Below are 19362 nucleotides of genomic sequence, written 5' to 3'. Positions count from 1 at the left end.
CTGTGAGAACAACGGTTAGAAGTAAAACTTGCATATCTTGGCAGAATCACAGCACCTGGAGCACTGCCTGTTGGTTTTGCCCATACCTGTATGTTTACTGACTTTCCTTTACTGGCGGAGCCCTAGTGTGTTGTAGCATTTTATGCTTATTTTCAACTTTATCCATTCTCTGTGTGAGGCTTGCTAAGGCCTTGACTGTGTCCTACCCTCATGTGCTTCTTGGTTCTTCCCCTCCCACATTCCCTTTTTCTCCCTACTGGATTCCTACCAATATATTTGAAGTAATTTTTCTCAAATGGAGGACAAACCTGACTGCTCTCCACACCCAGCCATCCTTTCTCCAGCTTGCCGAGTGGTCGCTGACTGGTTTTCCCTCTCTTCCTCTGCGTTGGCTCCAGTAATATCTTACAGCAGTTATTGCTGGGGTGATAGCGTTCTCACTCCCAAACTCTCAGGGCACATTTTGGGGAAACAGATGCTCCGTAAGCAATAAAAAATAAGTTAATGGATAAATAACAGTTTATTCTAAAGGTAAGCAAACCTAAGATTTTGGAGAATAAGCCTTGGTGCAAGAATGTTTTATCTTCTAAAGCGTGGAGTTTGGTGATCTCCCAGACAACACCTTGAGATCATGGATGAAAGAAAACCAAAGTGTCCTTGTTTCAACCACCTGAAAACTTACCTACGCCTAGCTATCAGTCCAAGAGTTCTTTCCTCCAGGCTATGCTGCTGTGTGCAAGCAGGGTATGTTGTCTCCCCTGACAAGATGCTGCCCTACTGGGATCTGATCTTCCTTTGGATTCCTCCAATTCATGCTCTTTATTTCAGAGAATCACCCAGGGAATGCACATAGAGAATCAAAAGGTAACCTTGAGGACTTTTGTGGCTGCCCTTGGTGTTTCAAAGCCACTCATAAGCACTTCTTTATGTCTGTCCAAAGTTAGAGGATTTCTTGATGTAGTGATTTCCCTTTTAGCTGTTCAGCATCTCTGGGACTACAACACGTACTTTGCAGCTCATCTGAGAGAATATTTTTTTTTTTTCAGTGTTAGTGTATCAATGCCTTTACCCTTTGAAGAGGTGAGCTGAACCACAGCAACAAGCCTGCAGCATCACTTCTCTCAAAACACATAAAATTCCCTTTGTTTTCTTGCTTACAGCCCGTATGATTTCCAGTATGAACCTTCTCATGGCCTTGTAGTATACCTTATAGCTGCCATATTAGAAAGGCTTACACTGTCTCTGACAGTTTCAAGGTATTTCAAGGTCTCTGCAGAGCCCTGGACTCTGGAGCACCCTTTTGGCAAGTTTTCAAATAATTATTGGGAAGCTTGCTGGCACTGGTGGCTTCTGTATCTCTTCAGGTCTCCTCTCTCCTCCAGCCTTACTTAGTGTGAAGGGTAATACTCTCCAAGCGCTTTGACATACACCCTAAAAAAGAAGTTGACCCTTCCTTTCAGAGGAGCCATTTTTTTCCATCTGACCCTGCTTTTCTTCACTTGGTAAGTCCATGCCAGAATAAAAGTTTGCTCTGCTTAGCCAGGTACCTTCACCCAGCTGAACCATTATGATGAGACGTGGATGAGAACTACCCAGCACTTGTCTCCTCAGGTTGGGATGGGTCAAATGCCTCAAATTCTGCATAAGCAGATCCAGAATTAGGGACAGGGTTTCAGTGCTTTTCACTTCAGACAGGCAGAAGGCTCTGACACCAGAATAGGTGACTGAACTGAAACGGTGAAACTTGCTATCAAGTCTTGCCTTACTTTGCGGAGGTCCCTCAAGAGAAAATGAAATTCAGCTCTGCTCATTAGAGGCTAAGAAATGGGTCTAAGAGATTCGAGGCTCAAAACAACTCCAGAGGAAACACGGAAGCGTGGTCAAGCACTGGGACGGGCTGCCCAGAGAGGTGGTGGAGCCACCGTCCCTGGGGGTGTTCAGGGGAAGGCTGGACGGGGTGCATGGAGACATGGTTTGGTGGTAGGGGGGTGGTTGGACCAGGTGATCTTGGAGGGCGTTTCCAACCCTAATGTTTCTGTGGCTCAAAATATAAGTTATTTACTGGTAACCGCAGCTCGGCAGGCCCTGCAGGCAGCTTTCCTGCCCATTTCCCCCCCCTGCACCCATTTTCTGCGGAGCGCCCCCTCAGCGCGCTGCGTGCGGACGGAGGGAAGGCGGCGCGTGTGTGCCCCCTCTGGGCGCTGCTTCGCTAAACACGAGGCCGGCTCAGGGGCACGGAGCACCGCAGGAGCGGCTGGGCAGAAAACAATTAACAACAGCCCTGCACACAGCCGCTAATTAACCAGCCCCCCCCTCCAGCCCCCTCCACGCAAACCCCCTCCATCGCCCCCTCCTCCCCGCCTCTGCCTCCCCCACGGCGCGCGGCGATGACGCCTCCTCCGCTCCTCCTCCCCCCCCGCCCCGTGACGTCACCCCCGCGCGCCCCCGTCCCGCACGCGGCGCCGCCATGAGCTCCACGGTGCCGTGCGCAGCCTGGGTGCGGCGCGGCGTTGCCAAGGAGACGCCGGACAAGGTGGGGGGGGGGGTCCCTCAGAGCCCCCTCAGAGCCCCCTCAGAATCCCCCCGGTCCCCTCGGTGTCCCCCCCTCGGACCCTCCCGGTCCCCCCCTAACGGCCCCATGTCCCCCCCAGGTGCAGCTGAGCCGCGACGAGCTCCGGCGCCTCGTCGGGGAGGCCCGCGAACGGCTGAGGTGAGCTGGGGGGGCACGGGGCGGGCTGGGCGCCCATCGGTGGCCGTGGACGGGCCCCCGGAGGGGTGGTGAGCGCAGTGACATCCCGTTGGTGTCCGGTCACCGGTGGTGTGCCCCAGGGGTTAGTGTTGGGGTCAGTCCTCCTTAGTGTCCTTACCGATGACTTGCATGAGGGAGCTGAGTGCACCCTCCGCGAGGGGATGGTTGGGCCAGGTGATGCTGGAGGTCTTTTCCAACCTTAATGATTCTGTGACATTGACCGCTTTTTCTTTTCCTGTGCAAAGGTCGTAAATCAGGCTTGAATTTAGCATCTCTAATTATCCCATTTCCAGTTCTTACACTAGGCTAAACCGTCAGCTCTTACACTGTCATACAAAGTGCTTCTACTAAACAGACATCTGATACTTGCTTCAGAAATCACAGAATCATTAAGGTTGGAAAAGACCTCCAACATCATCTGGTCCGACCATCTGTGAGAGCCATCTTGGCTGGTTGCTGCCCGGGAACTTTGTGAGCAGGAGGGCAGCACACTCTGTGTTCGGCAGGGATGAGCTCCTGTGGAGCGTGCTGCACTGAGCGGCCTGGCATGTCCGCTTTAGGTCCTCAGTCAACGTCTGCTGGGTGCTCCTTCTGCTGAATTCCTCGCAAACGTTTACAGAAACTGAATTATCCACAAGGAAAGGCAAGAGAAAGAGATCTAGACACTCTTCAATTTAGTTCCACAAAAAACAAACAAACAAACAAACAAAACTTATGCCACACTTCGTCAGGAAAATGTGCAAGAAAAAACTTTCTCTGGCAACCTGATAATAACAGTGTCTTCTATTGGGAAAAGACAGGAAAGGAGTGAATAGGTCTTCTAATTACTGATATAAAGACTAGAAATCCATGTGAGCAGCCAGAACTGTGCATGCTGAAATCTTGTTACCAGTCCGCTGAATGATCTCCTGGAAGCATACAGTCCGTGTCACTTCCTCAGGGGATGTGTGTCTTTGAACAGGGAAGGTGCTGATGACAGCGATGAAGATGAGCAGGGCCAGACAGCAGATGGCATGGACGTTGCCGCCGCTGAAAGAGCTGAGTCTTCTCCTAAAAACGAAGACCAGGAGGAAACCTCTGAAAAGCTGACTGACGACGAACTGGCTGAATATGATTTGGATAAGTATGATGAAGAAGAAGACACAGGTAAGAGAAATGTAAACGTCAGATACACATTGCAAATGAGGAACCTTTTCGCTTCTTGTGGTACTTGAGGCATGAGTACCCTAAAACTATAGAGTGCTTTCTTTCAAGTGCTGGAAATTCACATGCTGAATTATTTCCTCGTCCCAGTTTAGGAAGTGATTTAGTGAATGAAACAGTTCAGTGTCCTCACTGATGCTAGACCTGAGCAGCGTTGGAAAGGCTGTCACTCCCCCTGCTGCAGTGTCAGTGCACAGCAGCCAGAGTCCCTGAAAGCACTAAGCAATGTAGCTTACTGAGGTTCTCCTCGTGTTTGGAATCTGGAAGTTCATTTAGCCCATTCCTGATATTTTTGCAATACAGGTACTGGTACAAGAGTGTCTAACTTCACCTGTCATTGACATATGTAAAAGATGTTCTGAAATTCCCATCTAGGTGACACAAAGCTTGGAGAGACTTTGGCTGGCCTGGCAGTGTATGGGAGCAACGATCAGGATCCTTACATCACTCTAAAAACCACTGTAAGTACTATACAAATGCTAAATATCTTAAACAGCATTAACTTAGAATTCATTTAAGTCTAATTCTCTGCCAGACAGCCTTGGGGTCTTAGGTGCTTGCAGCACTTTTAAAAGCCTTGCCAGGTTTTTGCTCAGGAAGAACATTTTCCTTTTAAGGCTGCTTGTGATTTAGGACTTGTACTTCTGTACATGGAGGTGACTTGTCAGCTAATAGGACACAGAAAGTGCTTGAAGAAATAACAAGTCTCAGTATCTCAGGTCACTAATGACCAAAATTAGACAACTTGTGAGATTACAAGACTCATACATCTCCCACCAGTTTGTGGAAGAAACCAATGGACTGGGGCTACTTTAGGAAACAGGATTTAGGTGAAATACCAATGGACTGGGGCTACTTTAGGAAACAGGATTTAGGTGAAATACTCATGTGATATTAGGACTATGGCTTGAAGAAATACATCCCTGTTAAATAAGCGTTAATTATAATTACAACATACCACGTAATCGCCTGTTTCTGCCTTTATCAGTTTCTGTTGAACATCAGATGGGGAACATCCTGGCAGGAGCCTCGTAGGAACTCTGCAGGGGGAGAAGTCATCTCTGGCTGTCGTCTAACACAGGCTGACTGTCAGTGCTGTCCTGTGGCGCAGCCTCTTTTTGTGGTAAACAGAGGTGCAGCATGTGAGGCACGAGATGATCCTTCCACTGTATGTAACAGTGGTGTTGCCTTAGCTAGAATATTGGGTGCTTCTTCAGAAGTGATATGGAGAGATTTCAAAGAATGCCCAGCAATTTAATTTAGAAAGATTGATTGTAACTGCTGTCTGACTTAATGTACAGGCAGAGGCTACAGAAGTCAGTCAGAAGGAGAGGTTTCATGAGAAGAGAGAATATAATCTAGAGAGCAGCGAGGACTGTGATCATCTGGGGCAGGGGGGTGGAGTAGGTGAATTTTTGAGACCTTTTCGAAGCAAAAGGTTCTGATTTTTTTCTGGTTGCTGTAGTTTCAGTACTATTTTAGATTCTTCACAAAGCTTTTAAAATTGAAAGAAAATTGTAGCTGTAGGTTCCTAACACAGCGTCCAGTTTGTTTCTCCAGGGCCCTTGTCAAACGTGTGATCTCACATGAGAAGTTGCTGTGGTGTCTTCACGTACCATAACAAAGCTCAGGGAGGAAGGCAGAAGTGCATCCTTAAAACGAGTTTACTTGCTATGTGTGTTTTGGAGCACTGTATGTTTTATGTGTGTTCCACTGAGCCATCGGTGATTTTTCTTGCTCACATGTACCAGCAGAGAAGATAAATGCTTTGAAAGCGATTTTATAGTCAGAGGTACTTGCACTGGGAGGATATGAGCTGCGTGGGTCCCTTCCAACTTGGGATATTCTATGATTTTATTTATTCTGTGTCAGGAAAGCTGGCTTTCTTCCAGACACAGAAAAGGGGAGCTCCTTTTTCTCAGCCGTCTATGCTCAAATCCTTTCCACAGGTTCTGGATACTTTTTAGTACTCTCCAGCTTGCAGTTTATGTTATTGGTGTTTATTACCACCGCTGTTGAAGACCAAGCACTGCACAGCATTAACTTGACTAATTCAAAGAATTGCAATACCCAATAGAACTCAAATATTGAAAAAATGCTTGGAGTGAATAAAAAACAAATTATTAAAAGCTTGCAACATGAAAGCCGAAAGGTCCTGCGTGCATTGTATATTTGAAGGGTGGTGGTCTGTGCAAGATTACTGACTTTTATGTACAGTCCTTAGTTTTCCACTAACAAAAATTCCCGGAATGCTTTCCGTTCCTCAGTAACAATGGAAATTGGATGGAAGCTACATCTGTTCTGGTGCAGCTGAATGCCCAGTATAGCTGCAGGCAGTACTTTTCTGGAAATATTTTCCAGAAAGTGGCCAACGCTTTAATGCTCTTGGAATTGCTTCCTGTGTGTGTGAAGAGCAGCCACAGTGTGCTTATTGTGTAAAACTGTGTTACATTATATAAATGCTCCAGGCATGAGAGCCCAAGGGAAATAAGATACAACTGTGGGCCCCTGGTGGTGATTTTCTTTTCAGCAACGGGTTGCATCGTGGTAGCCTCAAGGGATGGTTTCATGTTTAGTAATTAAACATTTCTCCAAATCCAGCTAGGTCTGCATAAACGCTCCTTCAGCCTGCATTACAACTATTCAGTACCCCACAATGGAGCCTGGTTCCTGCCTTTCTGCATTTACCATCAGAAGATGTTTTTTTGGGTGGGTGGGCTGCAGGGTGTTGGTTTTTCAGTGCTTTCAGTTCTGGTTAGAAAATATTACTGAATCAGCCTTTTGTACTGGTGCAGTCGTGTGTGTGTGTGTACGTGCCTTGCAAACGTCTGTCATCCTCTCCTTTTCACTGTTCAGGATCAATATGAACAGGAAGACTTTTTGATTAAATCCAGTGACAATCTTGTCCTTTGTGGCAGAGTTGATAAAGACTACTGTAGTTTGGAGGTCCATGGTAAGTAACAGGATTTGTTCCTTACAATGAGGCTAGGAAATAGGTTTTGCCTAGCCTGTTTGTTCCATGTGGCTGTGTAGAACAGGGAGTGGGGGTTGGTTTTTGGAGTCTTCAGCTCCCTGCTGTGTGAAAACTGTCTTTTACCTTGATTTCCCATGTGACTGAATCTAGACTTATTTCCTTTTTTAATTATTGATTCTGTAAAATTAATGTTTAAGCAATCATTAATGTCTCCTCATGTAGAAAATGGTGATAGTGAGCACAGAGCATTTATTTTGAAGTGATTCTTACAAAGTCGTATGGAAAGCTGGGAACAAACTGTCTAAATTTTGCTGAACTTGTCACTTCCATATCTAAAGTACGCAGGAGAATGTTAGGTCATTATGTATAATTTTGTGAGCCATAACATTAGTATTTGGAGGCTCTGGCCTCTGCATTGAAACTCTGAACACATTTCAAATTTGCGTTCCAGGTCACCTTGGGAATGTAGTGTTTGCTACATCTTCCTTCTACAGAGGTGAACTATAAGTTGCTCGGTTTTCCTCTTCACTGATGTCATGTATATCTCTAATTCTTTTTCAGTTTATAATCATGAAGAGGACTCATTTTATGTACATCATGATATTATCTTGCCTGCTTACCCTCTAAGTTTGGAGTGGTTGAATTTTGATCCTAATCCTGATGAATCATTAGGTAAATGACACAGGATACTGTAATTGTCAAGTAAGAGTATTTTTACTTGAAAAGTATGTTATTGCCATGTTGTCACTAGATAGTTTTCTCCAGTGGGACTAAGAAATAAACCCAAGATGTTAAGAGGAAAAAAATGTGTAACAGTTTTAATCTTGGTGATGCTGGCATAATGACTCGTGACTAGAATACTGGTTTAATTAGACAGTTATTGTTAATTAGCAGACCAAAACAAGCTCTTCTCTAATCTGTTTTTTTTTTTTTTTCACATTTGTAAATGAAATTAAATTATGGCCAATGCAGTTGGTTAACTGTAAAACACAATGAAATTTATATATACTGATGTTTTTAGTAACCCTTTTCCTGTTTTTACAGACTTTTTCCATGTCACATAGAGCTTGTTTTTTTGTTTTCCTTACATGTGGTGCTTTATATGTCTTCTTCAAAAAGTTACTTGTATTCAAGGGGAAGCGTACTAAAGAGCAAGTCAAAATTTTCTGGCAACATCTGCTGTCAGTATTTTTAAACCACTTCTTGTCAGTTGTAATCATCAAAAACGTTCAAATAGAAAATTCTGGCATGTAAACATAAATTTTACCTAATCAAAGAAAGAAGCAACAGCTGGGTTGCCAGATACACTGTTTTTATAACTCTGAAAGTGGTTGCCTTTGCATTTTTCTGTGTAGGAAATTACGTTGCAGTGGGTAACATGACCCCAGTTATTGATATTTGGGACCTTGATATAGTGGACTGCTTAGAACCAGTCTTTTCTCTTGGCAACAAGAAAGAGAAAAAGAAGAAAAAGAAAGGAAAAAAAGTAAGTATGGGTTAAATGGAAGAAACGTAAAGCAAGGATAATGTTGTTGTTGCTTCTTTCCTACAATGAAAAAAATAAAACCATGGGTAGTCTGGTTTAATTCCCACTGTCATGATGAAAGATGGTGTCTAGACAGGTTACAGAAAATAATGTTAGTGTAGCATACAGGAGGCTGAAACTGCTATTTTCCCATGACTTAGAGAGTTGATAAGGCGTTGAGCAATAAAGGACAAGGTTTACTCTAATAAAACACTGTTAGTCAGGATTCACCTCTGTTAGCTTTATCCATCTGGAACTGAAGCATGTTTTAAGCTAGTCATTGAGATTATCTCGGGTGAACACATAGAGACACACCCAGAGAATGACTGAGTTTCTTTCAGTGGACTGTGGAGAAAACCTTAATTATGAAAGAGTAAAGTGTAGGTTTTGACTCAATGCCAAGTTCTGTGATCTGAATCCTGCCTTCATTGTAGACCTGAATGTGCCTTGGTGATTTGTCCAAATTCTTGGGTATGTAGAGCAATGATGGAAGGTAGCATAACTTAATCTTCTAGACTTTATGATAAATGCTTCATGAAGTACTTAAAGATTCTTTAGGGTAAATATGGTTGAGAACATTTGATGTATAGCTAATCTTGGTTTCTCAAACAAAGGGGCACTTCAGTGTTAGTCAGTTGAAGAACCCACTCTGCATAGTTGGGAAGGGATTTTACTTCTTTGAGCTCTCAAACCTTCTCATTTTAAAAACAATAGGAAAAAAATACCCCTAGAAAGGGAATTTGTTCTTTGAAAGTTGCTTCTGAAAATCCTTGAGTTACTAGAATTGCTGTTGAAGATAACCGTTCATAAATGTCACCTCAATTTGAAAAGCTGGTTGCTCTGTGTATGAATAAATGAAGTCTGGAGGAAAGAACAGTAAAGAGTGGGGTGACTTATAGATGGTTTCCAGTTGCTGTCCTGGGAGACTCCTTCAAAGCTTAACCACTTTAAATTAGAATTTGCAGGAGCTGGCATTTACAAGGACCAAAAGTGCAGTTGACTGGGAGAAGAGAGAGGAAACTGCCAGGAGCATTTAGAAAAAAGTTGAAGAAGCTGCACATTAGCTGGTGAAAATGAAACTACTTCTATAGCCTGAAGGGAGTTACTGGTTCTGTAAGCTCTCCTGCTGTGGATGGAGCAGTAGACTTGAAGTAGAAGTGCAGGTAGTGCAGATTCAGTTCTGTCGAAAGCGTTGTTGCAGCAAGTAAGAGAAAATACCGTTATTTGTGAGGCCGTATAAAAAATTCCTGTTAATGTTTGATTTCCTTTGAAGGTGTAGCATTCTAAGGCCTTTTTATGTTGTATCTGCACATACAGAATTTATCTGCAGAAGGAACAGTGGAAGGACATACTGATGCTGTGCTTGATCTTTCATGGAACAAACAAAGCAGGTAAAAGTACTTGAATAGCAATGGCTGGATACAAATCGGCGTACTTAATTAGGCATGTTTTTTTCACAAATTCAAAACTTTATGTAGTATAACACTGAACATTTCAGCAGTGCTGAAATGAATCACTTCTCAAAAATACCTGCCCTCTTTTTATTTTTCAAAACTATTTTTTATTATTTCTATTTATTTTTTTACTGTCAATATGGCTGCAGATCATTTTTATTTACAAGTTGTCCAGATGAAGGCGGGGCTAAGGTGTGTCCAGGCCATTCAATAAATTAGCTACATTTAAGTCAGATGGACAAATTGGAATAGCACAAGGTTTCCCCTGACTGTGCCAATCTGCCAATGACCTAAAACACCATTTCAACAGATAGAAGAAGCTTTATAGAAGAAAGTCCTTGCTGTACTTTGCGTATTTTTTTTGTTTTCTCTCCCCTCTGGCTTTTGCCCTAGAGCCGTGAACAGAAACCAGTGTGAAAGCCCTGATAGCACAGCTATAGAAATGACTCTGGCTTTTGGGAATTCTGTGTTGCCTGAATGAGCTAGCAATAAAGTGGTGCTATTGAAGCAACACAAAGCTGGCCCATCCTGGGGGAGAGGTCAAGGGCGATGTGCTGACTGAAATAAAGATGCCACTTGTTGTTATTGCTTAGGTGGTTTTTAAGGATTCAGCTGTCAAAGGATCCTCAGAATGGGCCTTGAAACGGTACCAGTCAGATACAGACTGATAATTTTTTTTTCCTGCTGTCATAAATGTCTCTGAAGGTGTATACGTAGTCAATTCTGCATACTCCCGATCAGCAGGTATCAGCATCCTTGTTATTTAGACAAAGGAGGAAACACCCACATAGACATACAATAAACATACATAAGCTTCACTCTTAATTTACAGTGCAGTCTGTTCTTAAATTATACATAGGAGCAGAGTGTGTTAGTTATCTCGTTCATTCTACCCATATGACAAAATACTAACTTTCATGCTCTCTGGAAATGATTGTCTTGTGATAATATGGAGACAAATCACAGAAATTACAGCTACAAGAATTACAGTGTCTGGAATGTATAATTCAGCAATACGCAGAGTTAACACATTGATACCGATAGATCTTTCAAGAAATAAAAGCAGTCTTTGAAATGGGAGGCTTGTGGGCTGAAACAAAGAACTCCTTGGAGCAGCTTATATTTGAATGCTTTTTTTTTTTTCTTTAAGCAAGACATGCTGCGACAGCTCTCTATAAATAACTGTCTGCCTGTAGGTCTTAATGTTACTTACATTAATGTAAAATATTCTCATAGCCTTCACTATGCATTTTTGTAACTTTTTCATGAAACATTGTTTGGGAGAACAGTTCTTCCAGGAGATTGTTAGGTCTCTCAGTCAGAAACACTTCCTTGCAGGGGGAAACATGGGAGAAGAACAGTTTCAAGCAGAAGCAGCATGTTGAGGTTATAGATCTGTTTTTTAAGTGCAGTGGCAGTGGTTATAGTGTGTATTTGACAAGCCTTTAGGAATGTTTTGAGTTTGTTCTGATTAAACTTCAAAACTTTTATTGCTATTGACGCAGTTGATCAATTTTAAGTTGAAATGTGGGGTCTGTAAACTAACTGTTAAATGTTAGTGGTTCCCGTGAACATTGTAAGATGGGCGTACCGTGTTGGGTCTTTATTGGTTATATAAACACTCAGATACCAGAGAGCAAAGTATTTTGTTAAAAATAAGTTTGTCTGGCTCTTAGCTGTATGGGTATGATGACAAAGTGAAGCTGTGTAGGTAATGTTTAAAAAGCTCTGTCAAAGGAAACAAAGTGCCTCAAAGCCTTTCTCACTTTGCTTTGCTCAAAAAGTCTTTCATTAAATGATATTTTTAAGTGGTGTGTGGGGGAAATGCAAGCAAAAATGTCAGTGTTCTAAGTATTTTACTAAAATAATATGGTCTGTTTGTAGTCTTTACTTGTAACTTAGAATTACCTTCAGGGAAGTTATCCCTTAGGCTTGAGATATATAGACCATAGAGCAGTGTGCTTAATCAGGCTCTGTATGTATTTAGGATTTTTGACTGCTATTAGTTTGTGTTTATATAAAGATTTTTTTTAAACTTATCTTTTGATGCATTATCAGGAACGTTCTAGCAAGTGCATCTGCTGACAGCACTGTGATTTTGTGGGATATGTCCGTGGGTAAGGCAGCAGCCAGCCTGACGCTACACACAGACAAGGTATGTAGTAATTGCTGTGTGTCTTCCACTGTGAAAAACAGAGAGAAAATACTGCAGTTTTTCACTAGCTGCTTGGAAGTGAACCCTTAGAACAACAGTTCTATAATTTTCCAGCCAACTGTGCAGAATTCTTTAGATTTCTGAATTAGTTCCTTTTGCAGACATTGTGTTTGATTTTTTAAAAGTGTTACTTTATCCTTAAGGAAGTTTTGGGAAGACTTGCAGTAGGCTTTTGTTGTTTGTTTGCTTGTTGTTTTTTTTTTTAAACGCCTTTTGTTTAAAAGCCCTGAAGGTTGGGAATCTGATAGTGCTGCTGTAATCTACAAAAAGCAGATCTCTGAACATAAGTCAAACTCTAAGTCTTGTGTAAAGAAATTAGTGTTTTTTACAGTGTGTTCTAAGTAAGAAAGCTTTAAAATAAATTTTACCAAAATATATAATTTAGAAAATGTATATATGTAGAGTGATAGGTACATCAGAAATGAACTAATCATCTTATTTCTTTTGGTGAAAGTGCTGAGAGTTTTTTGTTTGTTTATTTTGTGTGTGTCTGTGTCTGTGTTTGTTCAAAGAAAGTCTCTGTATGTGTTATCTCAATACTTATTTTTTTAATGAAATCTCCTGTTATCTAGGTCCAGACTTTGCAATTTCATCCATTTGAAACTCAGACCCTTATTTCTGGATCTTACGATAAGTACGTCAGGGTAATATTTTCAAATGTTACACTTAGCGGGGCTATTAATATTGAATTAAGTCTCACGTTTTCTTTCTTTTTTTTTCACTTGCTTGTAGCACTGCCAAATTTTAGCAGGGTTATTATTTTTTTCCATTAAGGTAGCCAGGTTTGTACGTGGCCAAAATGCAGCTTTCCTTACCTCTTTCTCAGCTAAGCTAAATCTTTTAACCATCTGGACTGCAATTTTCTGTGCCAGGTGTCTGCCCCAAACTGAATTTATTTTGTAATTCGGCATTTTGGCATTTTCTGCATTAGGAGTGTGCCACTGCTCATCCCTGCAAAAACTTACCTATGTTTTTCCAAACTGTAAGATCAGACTGGAGATATAAAGGGCTTTCAAGTCCCAGTCAGCTCTGCATAGCCCCTGTTGAAAGGCATGCCATAGCCAAAGCTGAGCAGGCAGTCCTGTAATTGCAGCCTGGAGTTGCTGTGAAATGGTTTGTCTGCTCACTTGGACTAGATACTTAGAAGTTCTGCCAGCCAAAAAAACTTTTCTGTTCTCTCATCTCACAGGGATAACTTTTTAATTTTGTGTTATAACCATGAGTTTTATTTTAAATGAATTTTTATTCTGCTTTTAAGGCTTTCCCTTGTGTTAATGTATTTAAAAACTCAGGTGTTTGGCCAAGCCTTTTTGTTCTCTGGCTTGCCTTATGCTCTTGCTACGTCTGCTTAAGTGAAAGTATTGGAGAAAAACCTTGCGTTGTTGTTGGGAATCTGCTTCTGTCCACTTTCTTCCCCTCTATTCCATAAAAATATGGTCTCAGCGTTTGGACTTCTTTCAGCTTCTCAATTCCTTTTTAGCTAGCCCTTTAATCTCATGCACACCTATAAACCAGTATAGTGTCCATAAACTAGTAGACTGCCTTTGTGGATTTCTCTTGTAAAGCATCCAAGGACTGCAGGCAATTCAGTGAATGACAGCAGATGCTTTCAAAACCTGAAAGTTAGACCGTAAAAAATTCTGTATGTACTAAAACAGTTTTAGAAAATGCCTGGTAAAGGAACTGAGAAAATTAGATCTCACATTTCTTTGGCTTTAATTAAAGGTAGAGTGGGAATGAGTTACATTGTGGATGTTGGTTGCAGTGAGATGTTGCAAGAGTGGCAGCGTTGCTCCTTTCTTGTGCTTGCATCCAGGAGCTTTTTTTGTTTGGACAGATTCTGCCACCACTTGCCTGAGCATGTGTCTGTAAAGAATCCCAAAGGACTCGCTAACTCCCATCTATTCGTTCTCCTTTACAGTGTAGCATTTACCTCACCAAATTTAAAATATTTTTTTGGTTAAAGCATGTTTAAAAATTTTTGTATATGTATCATAAATTGGTTTCTGAATTAGGGCGTTATTTTTGAACAGCAATTAGTTGACTTGAATAAAGTCGATATATGATAATTCAGTGATACGCATTGTGGTCTCCTATATAATAAGCACCTAGTGTATTGAGCGAGTTTGGGCTCTGTTTGCTTAGTCTCAAATAGCCCTGCTGAATGTAACCAAGGTGCAACTGTGAAGCTTATTCAAAAACCTTGTGCTTATCTGAGAGGTTTCAGCATCTGTATTTAGTTAGAAGTCTTAAATATTGAAGTCGTTCCCCTTTTAATTTTGGAATTGTAGTTTACACGTATCTTCTAGACGTGCCAGTGGTAAAACAAACTTCATAAAGTGTTCTGCTGTGATTTTTATTATTTTTCCCCTTCCTCTCTGTTTTCCTGATAGATCAGCTGTGCTGTATGATTGCAGAAGCCCACAGGATAACCATCGAATCTGGCGGTTTAGTGGTCAGGTTGAAAGAGTAACTTGGAATCATTTTTCACCTTGTAATTTCTTAGTGAGTATATACGCTTCTCTTCTTGGCCTGTTGGCTGTTTCGTATCTTTGTGTTTATGTTTCTGAATCGGATAATAGAGCTGATGGAGAGTTGGGCTGTCAGCATTGCTTATTTCAAAATGCAACATGCAGGAGGTTGTTCTTAGGTAGATTTTTCAACATACATATATAGAAATCAGTTACTTATTTGGTATCTTCTTGTTGTGACAGTGTAAAAGCAATTGATGCTGATCCTTTTTCTTGCCAGAGGTGGCATCTTTGCTATGTTGTCATAGCACTCAGTGGCTAGGATATATTGTCTTGTTCATAGTTAATGTTATATTTCATACAGTGAGGCAATTGCAGCTGAGAAGTAGCTAATTACAGTTAAGATCCTGAATACTAATTCAGTGTTTCACATCAGCACTAGAGGGCACTGTTCTCTTATCCGGTATAAAGTAAAAATAGCTCGTTTTTATCAAGATTTTTACAATAAAGCTTTTGAACAGAATTTAGAAACAAATCTTTTTTGATATCTCAGTTATCTGCCTCGTTCTCTGTTGTGTATGCAGCCCACAAAAGCAGCTGCTCAGTTCTGTTGGGTTTGCCATGGAGATCTCTCTCAGTGTAGTCACACTTAACTTCGCACAGGCCTACTGGGCAGCTACTACGTGGCTCCAGAAAGTTTGAACTTTTGTTTTAGAGATGAAAGGCTCTGTATTTCATTGCCTAGCATTACAACCAACCCTAGCAGTGCAAACGTCTTCAAAATATAATTAGGAAATTTGACCAGGATTATGTCTTCTACATACGTCAGTGCAGTGTAGTTTAGATACATAGAACAGCTGAGGCACCAGGCATGTGGAGTCTGACTTGGGAGGTGCAGAACTATGTACAACGTTACATGCCCGACAGAGAAGCCCTGTAAGTCTGTCTCATACTACAGGGATTTAATAGAGGCTTGGTGTTATATCATAGAAGCTTTCTTCAAATGAATGGCTACAGCTTTTGTTTTTAAAGTATTGTGGTTTCCTTAGGCAAGCACAGAGGATGGCTTTGTGTACTGTCTGGATGCTCGCTCTGATAAGCCGCTGTTTACTCTGAAGGCTCACGAGGAAGAGGTATCAGGTAAGTTGAGCGTGTATCGTGTTTGTTCCCAGTGGTAAGGCTTACCTGGAAGATGTCTTCAACTGATATGACTGAGGTGGTAGTGAATCCTTCCTTAACAAAACAAAACGGTTGTGCATAGTGATCATGAGTAGCTGGACCGTGAAACAATCTGTGTTGAGAAGCCACTGTAAGTGAAGGACTTTAAAAACGGTGAACCTTTCTCAGCAAATACTGAGAAGAATAAACAAGTCAAAACAGATCTGTTCGTTTGGGACACGGTCCCTGTGCTGAGCAGTATAGGAGCTTCAAAAACACAACTTGAAGCACCTGATTAACTGCCTAAAATGAGATCATATGAGTATGCCCTGTCATCTTGGATAGCTACAGAGATGGTGCTTGGCAAATGAAGGAAAAAAACTACTTGGGGAAGTCAGGTTGTGTGAAGTAAGAAGCAACTTTGTCCTGCTACTGTCACTAGACTGAGAAACAAAATAGACCTTCGTGAAGTTAATTTTCCTCTCAAAAGATTGTTACTTCTCTCAGGGTAGGGAGCAGTGGTAACATAAAACTGTTAATAACTATTTGCATCTTTTTGCTGAAACTCAGTTTAGTGTGAGGAGAACATTAGGTTTGTTCCTATGATTTCACTTCAAAATGTATCTTCACGTCTGAAACAGTGATTCCGTGATGTTCTTACAGCCCTGCATTCTTAATCTTCCAGGGCTACAGCTGAGCAGTCAGGTCAAAGGGTGCCTTGTGACATCATCTGCAGACAAATATGTGAAAATCTGGGATATCCTGGGAGACAAACCAAGTTTAATCCATTCCAGGGATATGAAAATGGTAACTTTCATTTCTTGGTTCCAAGAAGGTTTTTATATAAACTGTCTGCTGAATCTGTTTTCTAACTTGAATCTTGTTTTATGTGACATCTTTTAGGGAAAAAAAATAATCCCAACTGTGTATTCTGTGTAAATCGTTCTCCTTACAATGCAGCATTCAATTCAAGATGTAATTGGCAGACTGCTTCAAAGCCTTAGACTTGAAAATCAGATACCATGTTAAGGAGTAGAACTATGGGTACTCCAGTGTGTATCTGCTGGGGTCAAGATGAAGATGTGATTTATTACTTGTAATTAACAGCTCTTAAAGTTTTATAAAGACACAAAATTAAAGTCAAGTTTCAAGAAACAGAGAACTTACATTCGCTAAAACTTGCCTGGTGAAAGTATTTGCAGATGGTAAAATCATTTAAAGATGATATTTAAAAAATAAATAAAATAAAATCTTTCTTCCTCCTTCCCAGGGTGTTCTCTTCTGTGCAGCTTGCTGCCCTGACTTCCCATTTGTTTTTGCCTTCGGAGGAGAGCGAGAAGGGCTGCGTGTTTGGGATATAAGCACCATTTCTGCAGGTAACATTCTCGTTTTTTGGAATCTTGATGTTCTCCTCCCTGCCCCCAGAGTGTATTTGTATATACAGTAATGTATGCTTGTGAGAGAAACTGTCAGTTAACATTTTTAACGAAGTACCCAAAGACTGGATGTTTTCACGCTTCCAGCTTAAAACTGTTGTGTTTTGTTATTTTTTTTTTCTATCTTGGAGAACTGTGTTTGCCATGAATTATTTCCTTGTAGCTGAAGTGTAATACCTTATCTTTTTTAATACCTATGTCGTATTTGTTTACACCAGGAACATAAAGAAAAAAGTATCACATTCTTGAGTACTTATACGAATAAAACTGAGGACTGGTTTTGATCAGTTGTCTTAGTTGCATATAACTCAGTGATGTGATTTTTTTTTTTAGAAGGCTTTTAAGAGCTTGGTGAGAACCAGAGAGACTAGAACCAGAAATAAATAATTTAAACTGTTTAGCTTTACAAAACTCATCCATTTCACAGTACTTGAGTGAAGGAACTATGCACAGGGAAACATGTAGAGATTCTCTGGGGGAGAAATAACACAACTTGTGATTTTTATTATCCTGCATGGGAGATGGATTGTTTTGATGTGTAAGTTTAAAATCTCTACTCTGAGTAATGGGGGGAAAGCTTTGAAACTGCATCAGGTTAGAATTTCCATTCTATTTGTTTGCCATGCTGTATATTTGCCGTAGTGCTCATCTCTGGGAAAGTAACATATAAGCAATCCCTTACCTGTGTTGCAGTGAACGAAGTTTTTGGCAAAAGAGAGAGACTTGTTCTTACTGGCGCAAACTCTGCAGCTTGCAGCTCCGTGGCCAGCAGTAGCAGCAACAATTCAGAGACAGCAATGGAATCATGATGGACCAAACCTCAGAAATTCAAAGTAATTAAAGGGACTGCAACGCGTGTATTCTACAAATTCCCCTGTTTGGACATAGTTCAGAGAAAGGATTCGTGTCAAGCAATCTGCAGGCTTCTTCATCTCAAAGAAACGTGGTTTAGCTCTTAAGTCAGGAGTTCCGAGTTTCTGCCTCTAGCACCAGCTTTGAAAGACTGAATGACTTCCGTGTGTCTGAGATTATGATCCCTGAGTTAGGGGCTGCTGTGTGTTTGTCGAATGCTGCAAAGGAGGTAAATAACGTGTAATGGCAAAAGGAACGGTACTTCAATCAACAGCTGTGTAATGTCAGACAAATGCTGAAAGAAAGGGCAAGTGTAAATAGTCAGATGATTTATCCTTGAGACTGGATTTGCAGATTTCTAACACAGATTTTAAGTTTTTAAGATTTTTTTAAAAAAAAGTTATGTCTGAAAGAGTATTTCTTGAATACTAAGTTGGAGTCCCTGAGTAGATTCATTAAATATAACACCTCAGATCACCAATGTCCAACCAGAAATACTACTGTTCTTTCCTATCAAGACCAAGGGTTTCTTTTCCCTGGTTCCACGGCACCAGAATCTTACTGATGTTGCGCATGTGCTGCTGTTAGGGTTTTTGTTTCTTTATTTTAAAGTCTAAATGTAACATCTGTAAGAAGAATTTGAATTGAAATAAGGAGCTACCATTCAGAAGAGGGTAAGAGGCTGTCAGGGTGCAAAGTGGGAGCAGGGATCTCAGCTGGTCCCTGTCACTGCTATCCATTTTACCTGCTTGTGTTCTTAACCCCTCACAGGCATTTCTGCCTGAAACCTGAAGGCCCCGAGGAACACCGAGTGTCAGCCTAACCACTGACTGAATTCATTTGTAACAGCAGGATCCTCATCAAGGTTCTTTGCCTTTAAAATGAGCACCAAGTGCCTTCCCGTAGGCCAGAAGCTAAATGATGCTCATCCTCCTGTGAAGTGCTTCCCTCTCCACCTTCCAGAAGGTTGTCTGTTAAAGCACTACTGCAGCAAAAATGCCCTGGGTGTTACAACAAGTGGTGTCAAAGCAGCTGTGGTGTCTGTGCACATAGCTGACAAGCTGTTACTGCTGCTTTCCACCCTAGCTCAATGGAACTTACTCTGGGGAGGTAAAGGAGAGAAATTAATCGGTACAGACAGCACATGGGAAAAGGCAGGGCTGTAGGTTTCTGTTCCATTCCTCTAAGTGCCTGCATCTTAATCCAATTCGGTTACAAAAGAGTCTTTTGCAACCTAAGTGATTCTAAGCTTCCAAGTCAGCTGCTTCCAGTCTGGTGACAGGTGTTTAGAAGGGCTCTGCAGGATCCAAGACTACTTTGGATAG

The 19362-nt window shown here is 41.4% G+C and overlaps 1 protein-coding gene across 1 annotated transcript; it reads left to right on the top strand.

The window, feature by feature from the left end:
* Positions 1-2391: 2391 nt before the first annotated feature.
* PWP1 (PWP1 homolog, endonuclein) lies at positions 2392-18532 on the top strand. Its single transcript, XM_035340741.1, has 15 exons — positions 2392-2533; positions 2652-2710; positions 3711-3895; positions 4328-4413; positions 6809-6905; positions 7488-7598; positions 8282-8412; positions 9769-9842; positions 11964-12060; positions 12693-12754; positions 14514-14625; positions 15641-15731; positions 16435-16556; positions 17020-17125; positions 17879-18532. The coding sequence occupies exons 1-15, from the start codon at positions 2468-2470 to the stop codon at positions 17992-17994; spliced, it is 1515 nt and encodes a 504-aa protein (XP_035196632.1). The 5' UTR covers positions 2392-2467; the 3' UTR covers positions 17995-18532.
* Positions 18533-19362: the final 830 nt, after the last annotated feature.

This window comes from Oxyura jamaicensis, chromosome 1, assembly GCF_011077185.1.
Source record: "Oxyura jamaicensis isolate SHBP4307 breed ruddy duck chromosome 1, BPBGC_Ojam_1.0, whole genome shotgun sequence".
Classification (NCBI taxonomy): Eukaryota; Metazoa; Chordata; class Aves; order Anseriformes; family Anatidae; genus Oxyura; species Oxyura jamaicensis.
The sequence above is the reverse complement of the archived record's forward strand: the minus strand, read 5'-3'. Positions and strand labels throughout refer to the sequence as shown.